General features: G+C 32.2%; 1 protein-coding gene across 3 annotated transcripts in view; it reads right to left on the minus strand.

The window, feature by feature from the left end:
- FBN2 (fibrillin 2) overlaps positions 1–11,323 on the minus strand; it is a 234,378-nt gene that overhangs the window by 139,147 nt on the left and 83,908 nt on the right. For all 3 annotated transcript variants that reach the window (XM_036410158.1, XM_036410160.2, XM_036410159.2), the window contains exon 7: positions 9,972–10,097. In XM_036410158.1, coding sequence (XP_036266051.1) covers positions 9,972–10,097 — 126 coding nt within the window. The remainder of the gene's footprint in view (positions 1–9,971; positions 10,098–11,323) is intronic.

Below are 11,323 nucleotides of genomic sequence, written 5' to 3' on the forward strand. Positions count from 1 at the left end.
GTTCAAATCTTAGGTTATTGATCACCATGCTCTCTTCTCTCTCAGCATTTGTTTATTTTTAATTGTACTTAAAACTCAAATTGTCATTTTTCTTTACAATTTCCCTCTTGCTATCAGAATGGAACTTTAAAAAATAAATGTGTTATAAAAGTTAAAATGTGATGTGAATATTCCTAATTTTGATTCGCAACCTGGATGACATGCGAAAGAATAACTTCTTGTTGAATTTTTTATTCATGTTAGTAATGATGATGTTACCCACTGTGCCTCAAATAAAGAACTCTTTCTCCTCTAGGCTTTCATAGAAAAGTTTATGTGCAACTTTCCATGTAAGCCACTTTGTTTGGGTTGAAGTTAAAGGGATGATGTCACTTTGGTAACTCCCTATGGAATATTGCTGTTAGTTACAAAGACTGTCAAGGTAGTGCCCAAGTAACTTAACGCACGTGTTTCATTTGTGGGAAGAAACTAAGAGAGTTTAGATTGGTAACTTTGATAAATATGCTCGGAATGATATTTGCTAATTTTGCCTCAACTGTCAGCTTTGGGCTGCTGTTCGCTGCCCCTTTGGACATCCTATCAGTCTTCGCAGTTGACCTCATTTTCTTGGATGTGACCTTTTCATTCATGAGCTACATGGGGCTTCTAAAACTCAAGCCTGAAAACCCACTGCAAGCCTTTTAGAAATAAGTGGATCCAAAGAGAGGACAAATATTCCTCTGGAAAATCAAAATGGTTCTGGCTTCATGGTTTGCTCTATGCTGAGCAAACTAGTGGGAACAGTGGGCCCTACTCTGAAGGAGCCACCTAGTTACAAAAGTGCTAGAGTGTATGTGTCTGAAACAAAATGCAACTATATAGGTCAATTATAACTTTTTAAAAAATATATTTTTATTGGTTTCAGAAGGAATGGGGCGAGAGATATATAAACATCAGTGATGAGAGAGAATCATTGATCAGCTGCCTCCTGCATGCCCTACAATGGGGATCGAGCCCACACCCTGGGCATGTGCTCTCACGGTCACCTTCTGTTCACAGGTTGATGCTCACCTGTCCACAGGTTGATGAATTACAACTTTTAATATTAAATGAAAAAAAGTAAGTTCTATAACAGCATTAAATCTTTTTTTGGTAAAGTTTTAAGAACTGAGATAGTATAATAGTAGTAATAATAAAAAATGGAGTCTCTAAAGGTTTAATAAAGTACCTAAAAAAAGGCAAGAAATGTTGAATCCTAGATACAAAGTGATAGTTAGTGGGAGAGGGAAAGGCATCATGGGTAGTGTAGGTAATTATCATAATCCTAGATTTTGTTTTTTGAGGTTTCATAGATGCTTATTATTTAAAATAATTAACGAAATAAAAGCAAGCTATCCGTGGAATAATAATGAGATTATGTTATGAAACAAATCCTATTATTAATATAATTCAGTGCAACACAGAAAAAGAGCTATATATGTATGTAGAGAAAGAGTGAGAGTAGCAAGAGAGAGAGACAGATTGCTGAAATAAAGAAATGCAAACACCATAAAGCAGAAAAAGATTGACCTGTTTTCTACTTAGAAAGTCCTAACTCACTCAACTAGAAGGAGCAGCTGTGTTTTGACTGCTCCATCAGTTCTATCTCCACTGGTAGAACTGCAGCTTCTTTGCAGTTGATGACAAGGATTTTACCAACTTTTGTTAAAACATGTAACGAAGGATATCTTTTTCCTTCACAATAGACTTTCACACACACTCTTTTAAATAATGCTTGTGTTTTTGTCAAAAGCAATTTATAATCAGTTTCACTGTAGTTATCATCTCTAGCCCACCTCTCCCTTACTGTCTATTTTACTCCTTCTTTAAGTCATTGCACATATTTTAATGAATTTTTCCCTTGACAATTAATGACAGTACCATTAAAGTGAAACACATTTCATTTGATGCTTATAAGTATTTAATGCTTTATAAAAGTAATAGTTTTAAGGTTAAATGACATTCTGCTCAAGTTCCAGATTTTCATTCCACATGTGAGAAGCATTAGATGTGCATATATTGTCTACTTGGCAGCACGCAATGTGCCCTGGACACAGTGCTCTGGGGGTAAAGGATGCAATGCCCCATCACGAAGGCTCTACTAGGGTTGTACTCACTGTTCCGGCCATCAGGAGGGAGACAAGAATTCTGCTACCGGAATTTGTTGAGAACTTAACAAGTAGCAAATAAATGGGTCTTTTCCTTCCTCTTTGTTTTTTTGAGTAAATAATACATTTACATGGTTCAAACTAAAAAATTTATACTAGAGCATTCAAGAAGTCTTTTCTGTTCCTTTCTCCAAGCCAGTCAATTTCTATCCCCAGAATATCAATGGGCACAGATTTTTTAATATACTTCTATGGACATTCTATGCATAATAAACATTCACAAGCACTTTATCTTTTTAAAGTGAAAATGTTTTACAACTTGCTTTTGTCACATAATAAAATATCTTAAACATGTTTATATCAATATATAAAGCTAACAACGTTTTTAAAGGATGAATAGCTTCTACTGTGTATTCTATGCTTCGCAATTTAACCAGTTTATTCACATGTGTACGTTACCATATTTTGCTATTTCAAAAAACAAACAAACAAAAAAAAAAACACCACAACAACACTGGAGAAATAAGCTTGTAATTCCATCACTTCTTGGTTGAGGATAGGATAAATTATTAAAATTAAAATTATAAAATAAATGTTATATAAATTTTGATAGTTCTAAATTGCCCTCTGCCAAGGTAGTACCAATTTTACACTTATTAGAAATTTACGAGTGTTTATTCCCCAAAACCTTCACAACAGAATTTTTGTTTTATCAAAGTTTATAAGGTAAAAAATGTTATCTCATAATTTTATTATGCACTTTCTTATTTTATTGGGTATTTGCTGATTTATTTGCATAATTTTTATGCATTAGAAACATGTCTTTATTTGTGTTATTAGTTGCAAGTGTTTTCCGAGTTTACCATTTGTCCTTTATTCTTACTTGTGGTGTCTTTTTTTTTCTTTTCCTTTTTATTGCCTTGCACTTTATTTTACTTAATGTAGCTGAAATTACCAATCTATACCTCTAGAACTTTCAGGTGAAGTAACATATAAGAAATACTTTCTCAGATCTAAGTCTGTATAAAAATTCCCATGATTATTTTAACATCCCTATTTTCTCTTTTGTTGATATTTACATCTCTGGTTCAGTCAGAATATATCTCGGTATGAGATGTGATGACACCAAACTAATTTTCCCCCCAAAGACACCCAGTCATCTTAATATCACTCACTGTATATTGCACCATTTCCCCCACTGATTTAAATGTTCTATATTTGGGTAATTATACTAGAATTTCTATTGTGTTCCATTGGGATGTTTGTTTACAAGCTAGTACAATAGTAACTTAAATAGTTTAACTTTCTAACATGTTTTATATCTAAGAGAGAGAATTATCTACTTTTCTTTTAGATATTTTCCCCTTTCTTGTCTTTTCATAGAATCAATAGAGTATACAGGTCTGCTCTTCAGACCTCCACTACTGACCCCTTTCTCTAAATACAGGACTACTTCAGTCCCACTTATTCCTACTCTCAATCTCCCAGGCCTTCAATCCCAATGCTGAAGTCGTAGTAAATGAATTACTTACGACATTTTAATGGATAGAAGACACAACAAAAATCCATTTACTAAGTATCTAATACATCAGCCATGAGAGGCAATAAAACATATACCGAAGCTTAAATTTTTCAAGAACTAATCCTTGTGGGTTATCCTCCCAAAAGGTTCCTTGGAAACCAGCTACATCTGAGTGCTTAAACTGGTCAATCTGAACCCACACCACAAGGCTTGGACCCCTGAACCCTGATGACATAAAGGAAAGGTTCTCCCACTCATGAAAGGTGAGATAATGAAATAGAAATGGAGATCAAAGTCCATATTTTTTTCTGACTTCATCATATTTGAGAAGAGAGGCAGTGGTGTTTTTCAATCATACAAACTCCACTGCCAGTGAGTGCCAGGACCACTACAGTGGGTGTAATTCTGGCCTTTCTGGATCGCAGGGCACACTACATAATACAATAAGCAAAGAGAGAATTGTGCTCATATTGCTGTTGCTGTCTTCATGAATTTCCCCCATGAAATGTACTCTGTGGGCTGGGATGTATGCTGCCAGGTTATCTGCCTTTGTTTGCTCAACAGTCACTAAGAGTGGAAGCTCTAGAGTGAATCTAGCAGGTTGGAATCCTGGCTCTGTGGTTTCCTACCTTTACAATCTCGAGAAAGTTACTTAGCCTCTCTGTGTCTCTGTTTCTTCACCTTTAAACTGGGTTCATAATAGTAACCAACCTCACAGCCCTGTGTGATGATTAAATAAGAAAATCCATGTAAAGTAATTTAACTATTGTCTACAATATATTAAATGTTCCATAAACATTAGCTCTTACAAAGATGTTATTTTGTATGCATAATCTGCTGGCAGAATCAGATAAGAAAAATAATTACAATACAATGTAAAAAAATGAAGGAGGAACAGCTTAATCATTATGGGAGCAGAAAGTAGGTTTGGGTTTTTAGCTGCCTGGTTTTCTTATTTAAGAAAGACGAAATTTATGTTTTAACTACAGTGTTCTAAATGTCTTTTTAAAAGAACTAAAAAGATGACAGTTTTGTGGTTTTTAAATTGATTACCTAAAAAGTTTTATCTCTTTCCAAGATTTACAATCCCCTTATTTAAATCTCAATTTTAATATATAGCTTTCTTTTTGAGAAATAGTCAATGAACTTAGCATTTATTTTAAAGTTTAAAAATATAAAGTTAATACACTTTGGTACTATGAGTAAAAGCAAGTACTTTTCAGTTTAGAATAGAAGTTTATTTTTCATGGTTTATCATAGTGGAGTTGGAACAGCAGCTATAGCTACCATGCCAACAAGTTTTGTAAGTTTCATGAGCATAAATAAATTTATTTGTTGTCACAGATTTCAAACAACTAAATGCTGTGGTAATGGAACAAAGCTGAAGACTCTTCAGAATAAATTGTAAACAACTATTTGGCCTATAAAGAGGCATCGAAGGGAAACTTTCCAATACAGTGATGCTATTTTCCTGCCTTCCATTTAAGCCAGGAAAGAATAACTAGTTCCAGGAATGTTAAAGAAGGTATAGTCTTGAAGGGGGAGATCATGCAAGGACATCTGGCACCTATGTGTGCTTTATCCAAGAGGACTAAAATTCAAAATAGCATGTATTATAAAAAAAGAAAAATTCTGGAAAGTATTCTGACATACCATTCCATATTATATTAATGGGTTCTGCTTGCCTTCTTCACTTAAATTAAACAAATACTTAGATGAATGAATCTTTGAATAAAGTAAGTAACCAAAACAACCTTCTCTTTGGATATGAAGACATAGTTTGCTGCACCAAAGAATCATTTTGCTGACTGTGTGACAGAAATAGGAAAAACTTTTGTAGCCAATATGGCCCAGAAGAAATAAGGCAGGACTTTAGTAAGCATAAGAAGTTTTATTAAATCTGGGACCCTAACTGAGTAAGAAGGAAAATAACTGATTTTCTTCTGTGTGTGTGTGTGCGCACACACACACACACACACACATATGCACATATGCACACACAGTTTCCTTTCTGCTTTGGGCTCAGAGTTACATCTTGGACAGTAGCCTATATCTGAACATGTATGAGAAGAATCCCATATGAGAATCCACTGAACCAATGATATAAGACAAAAGAAGTCTCAATGATGGATACTGAGTCATATGCTTCAAACACTGATTTGGGAGATGAATATCATTCCACCTTTTTTATTTTCATTTTAGTATATACTGTATATGTTCAAACTTAAGTTTTCAGCAGAATAAGACTTTACGGATAAGATTTTAGTTAAGAAGACATCTAAATGAACAAGCAGAACATTCTCCCTTTTACTAGTAAATAGAGAGCAAAGATGTCTCACCTCAAAAGCATTAGCTGCAGGTGAATGAAGAGAGACAATGACACGAAGGTCTAAAAATGCCAAGTTGCATTTAATGTTTATGCTCTTGGTCTTTGAATGGCAAACAGAGCAAAATAAAATTATGATAAAAATGGTAAAAAAATATATATATATATATCAGATGAAGAAAAAATTTTTCTGATGAAGATCATTGGCCCCTTTCCAAATACAATTTTAACTCTGTCCACAAATTTCACCTTCTTTTTGGACATTCAACCCAAGTCAAAGAAATTAACTTCTTATGCACACCACTCCCAACTAATCAACACATATTTTTGGAAACTACAAAACATCATGAACAATTCCAGGAAACAGCATTTTGTTTTTGTCCTTAAGGAACTTACTCAACTGTTGAAGTGAGATGGTCAACAAACAAATAAAAAATATCAATAACACAATTTTTAAAAGTTAATAAGCTAACTTTGCAGTTTATTATTAATGCTACAACAATTTCCTCAATCACTCAGATCCAAAACACTGGAATGACCTTTCCTATTTATGAACAGACTCAGTAAATTAAAGTTCGAAAAAAATTCTTTAGAGAATTTCATTGCCATATAAACAGATATATGATATGTGCTATAATAGAAACAGGAACAGCATCATTTTAAAATAAATTTTCCCAAACTACTATATTTTATATTAACATTTTAATCCACATAAAAAACTAAAATATATTATATTTGACAGTTTGTCAGAAGTTACTGTTATGGCTGTATTTTTATTTGGAGCAAACACTGAATTTATGTCAACATTTTTACATTGACATTATATAAACTACACATAAACTGACCATAATTTAAAACCTATCACTGAGTGAAGCAGTAGTTTACAGTTTTTCGAGATACATTATACTACCAATTACATTAAATAATTTTACAGAAGGAAATGCCACTTTATCTTTTACATAGAAGAAGAATATTACCCAAAGAAAATCGATAATGTTGTCACTTTTAAGATCTCTCTAAATAAATGACTTATACAAAAAGTAAAGACTTCATAAAACCTTTAGTTTTCAAATTCTAATCACCACTTCTTCCAATTCTACTATTCACCTCCAATCCCAAATATTAAGTCACATAATTCTTTCTGGGCAGTGGCTAAATGGATTTGGCTGCCTGGGCAGGAAGCAAGGAAAGGGATGGCTGGATTCAGGGCCCTGGGTGGTGCCTCCATTACATCAATAGCCCCCTTTCCTAAAGAACATAGACAAGAGCGAATACAGAGTTGCACTGTCTTTCTCCAAACTCTGTCTTGGCTCTGTATGTTGTTTTGATGAAGAGTGATGTAGAAAAGGCTCATTCTATTTTCAACTAAGAAGAAATATACATTGTTTGATGATTAATGGAAATGTCAAAACCATTTAAATCAGTCATTGGCTATGCCTTCTCGTCTATAATCATACACAGTCTTTGTTCCTAAATCTACCATCCTTGACTCTTGTTGGATATTATTCCAGAAGTACAAAGTTAAGGGGGTAACAAAAGCTTGAATGATAGAATCAACCCCAAAAATGTCAGGAGAGGAAGTAAAAAAAGTAGTAAGGATGCAGCAGCATTACCACCAGGCTTTTTGTAGATTCCTAACTCTGGTTTAATTCCTGCGCTAACACAGATAATTTTCTTATTTTTCAAATATTTTTCTTAACCTTTCCAATATAGGCAGACTTTGATTATCTACATGGCATTTAAATAGCATAAACTTGTTGAACATTCATGCTGTCAGTTAAAAGAGAGAATTTATTTGGTCTTTAAAATAATTAACCACATTTTATTATCTTTTCTTTTGGGTGAGCATGAACTTGTTTAATAATGTAAAAATTTGTGAGGATTACTTTGGAGCTAACTATAAATGAACAGAGGCAAATAGGAAACATAGGACGATAGATGGCCCTTGGGCTCCGAGAGCATGTGCACCCACTCCACCGCCTGCCTAGTGCAATAGTTCCTGTTCCTGTTTGTCTTTAATTAAACTCTAGATTTTACCTTTTCCCATTTTTAATTCTACAGAGAGGAACACAACTTTTTATAACCAAACAACAAAAACTAAACAGAAATACTGCCTTTTAAAAGGAAAAGAACAAAAGGATTATAGACACCAGAAGGTTATCTTAGTTATTGAAGGTAAGATGGTCTAAATGAACTTGTGACCATTTTTTTCACAGGAAGCAATTACATGCTTGGTACTTTTAGTCTCTGGAATTTAGAAAATGCTTCCAGTTATAATCATAGTAGGCAATATGGAATAAATGGAAAATACTGAATTTCCCATATACATTTTTCCATCTCAATTAAGCTAAGATTGGCAAAACCAAATTTATAGAATAAAATCTTCTAAACTTTGAGGAGATAAGAATGCTTATATCACACACACAAAAATGAGGATATGCTGTATTATTTTAAGAAAACTACCTTGGTTGAAATAAATTGATTTAGGTAATATAATAATTGAAAAGATAAACATTATACTTCAATACTAATAGAAACATAATAATTATTCCAAATATCCATGTTCATTAAACCTCAACACACTTAAAAGCTTCTTGAATTTTATAATGATGAAGCTTTGGATCACAGATATAAGAAGTTAATTTATTTTATTTGAGGAATGCTGATGGAATTTGTATTTCAATATTATAATCTAAAACTCATATTCTGGAGAATTATTATTATTTTAAAAATATTTTTGCCCTACCTGGTTTGGCTTGGTATATAGAGTATAAGCCTTCAGACTGAAGGATCCCAGGTTCAATTCGTCAAGGGCACATGCCCATGTTGTGGGCCTGATCCCCAATAAGGGGCATGCAGGAGGCAGCTGTTCAATGATTCTCTCTCATCATTGATGTTTCTATCTCTCTCTCTCTCCCTCTCCTTCCTCTCTGAAATCAATAAAAATATATTTAAAAAAATATTTTTGGGCATGTATTGGGGGTTGAAGGCAGCAGGAGAGAGGTCAATGGAGAAAAAAGGAAACTTATGTAATATATTAAACAATAAAGAATTTAAATTAAAAAAAAGAAAGTAATTTGATTTTTCTTATCATAAAAAGTTAATAAATATAACCCAGTTGCTACCTCTAAGAGCTCTCAGTCTAGCAATATTATGTGGTGGGAAATACTTTTTTTAAAAAGGACTTGTGAAGTATCATAATGCTTTAAACAGTTATCAAATTTGTCTTTGTAATCAAATAACTATGAACTATATAAGAAGTCAATATCATCAGGAGTATTGAAGTAAGGCAAAATAAGTATTATCTTTTAAGGTGATTTTTGTATTATTCCTCAGTCATACATTTTCTGACAAAACTCATACTTTCAGTATTAAAATATGTTTTTTCTATGTAGTTTATGCAATACACTGAGCTTTTATTATTAAAAAAAAAATTTTTTTTGAGTAAGCTATTCTTTCACAGAATATCTGTTTTGGTAATTTCCAAATCCTGCCTGAGTCAAGCATGCTTGTTTTTCAGTTTGGTGGGCTATCAAGCAATAATATTCAATATAAAAATTAGAATATGTATTGTAAAATGTATGACAGAGTATGAACATCATATGAATCATTTTACACATGACACTATATTTCACTTATACTTCTCTTTACCCAATTTTAATAATTTAAAAATTATATAAAAGTTTTATATAATTTTGTATGTAAAATAGTAAAAATTTATTAAGGAAAAATTCTAAGTGGCTGCATTCCATTCTCATTACAAAATAAAAACTAGGATACTACACCAGATGCAAAATGCTCATTGTTTTTTCCCAAATAAAACCCATTAAATATACAAACTGATACAAAACTACTCTAAGGTTATGATGCCACTTTCATATCAAATTAAAGAATTATAATTATGATAAAGCTCTTTAAAATTAAAAATGAAGGCCTATTTTTGGTTCAGAGTCATCAATTAGATATATAGAGACACTTAAAAAGTAGTGACACTCACCTTCACACTTCTGAGTAGTTTCACTCTGCTTGTGACCAGCTGGACATTTGCATTCAAAAGAGCCTACTGTATTGATGCAGTTTCCTCCCTGACATATCCCAGGAATAGCTTGGCACTCATCAACATCTGCAAAAAGAAAGCATTTTAAACACAGATACCACTGATTTTGAGACTATCTTTCTTTTTAATGTATAGTAAAACTTCAGTTTTTCTCAAGAGAATGCTGTATATCCTTTGAATTCATTTTTAAAATATGCATTAGAAAGGTTGAGAACCACTGCTCTAAGCTATTAATCATATTCATTTAGGAACAGGTGTCCTTAATGTTGACAAAATTAAATTCTAGAAACTATAATAAAGATTTTCAGACAAATGAAAGCTGAGAGTCTACAAAAAATGTTAAAGAAAGTTCTTCAGGAAAAACAAAAATGAGATAGAAATTATGGTCCACACAAAAAATGAAAGGCACCAGAAATTATAAATATTTTGATAAATATAAAAGTCATATTTCTCAGTTTTAAATAATCTTAAAGATAACTGGTTGTTGAAAAATAACAGCAACAATAATAATACTGTATTCTGGAAGTTATAAAATACATAGAAGTAAAAAGTTCAAACATAATAGCATAGAGGATTGAAGCAGAAAAATGAAAAATTACATCAATTATTACATTATAAGTGAAGTGGCATAATATTACTTGACAACAGACTATATTAAGTAAAATAAGAAATGAGAAACAAACTACAATATAAACAAAGAGGCAGAGTTAATAATTCAATTTTGGAGATAAAATGAAATGCTAAAATATACTCAAATAGAGGTAGAAAAAAGAGAAAAAGAAATAAAGAACAGGTGAGACAAAAATACAAGCTATAGTAAGATGTAGATTAAAACCCAATAATTCTGATGTTACATGAAATATAACTGGTATAAAGAATCAAATTAAAAAGACTGAGATTATAAAATTTAATTTAAAAATGCAAGACAGGAAACCAACTTTGACAGATATAGCTTAAAAAGTAAAAGGGTGACAAAATTATATCATGTTCATTAATGAAAAGAAAGCTGGAATGGCTATGTTAATATTATACAAAGTGTTCATCAGAATAAGAAATATTACCACGGATAAAGATGGATATTTCAGGATGACAAAGGGTTCAGTTCATTAGAGAACATAATAATGTGAAATGTGTATGCACAAACAACAAAGTGTTAAACACCCAGAACAAAAAGTGACAAGACTGAAAAGAAAAATAAGCAAATCCACAATTACAATTGTAAATTTCCACTTCAGTCTCTTAGGAACAAATATAATAAATGGACTAATAGAATAAGTAGACTAAATATCAGC

The sequence above is a fragment of the Pipistrellus kuhlii genome, unplaced genomic scaffold (assembly GCF_014108245.1).
Source record: "Pipistrellus kuhlii isolate mPipKuh1 unplaced genomic scaffold, mPipKuh1.p scaffold_m20_p_4, whole genome shotgun sequence".
In the NCBI taxonomy this organism is placed as follows: Eukaryota; Metazoa; Chordata; class Mammalia; order Chiroptera; family Vespertilionidae; genus Pipistrellus; species Pipistrellus kuhlii.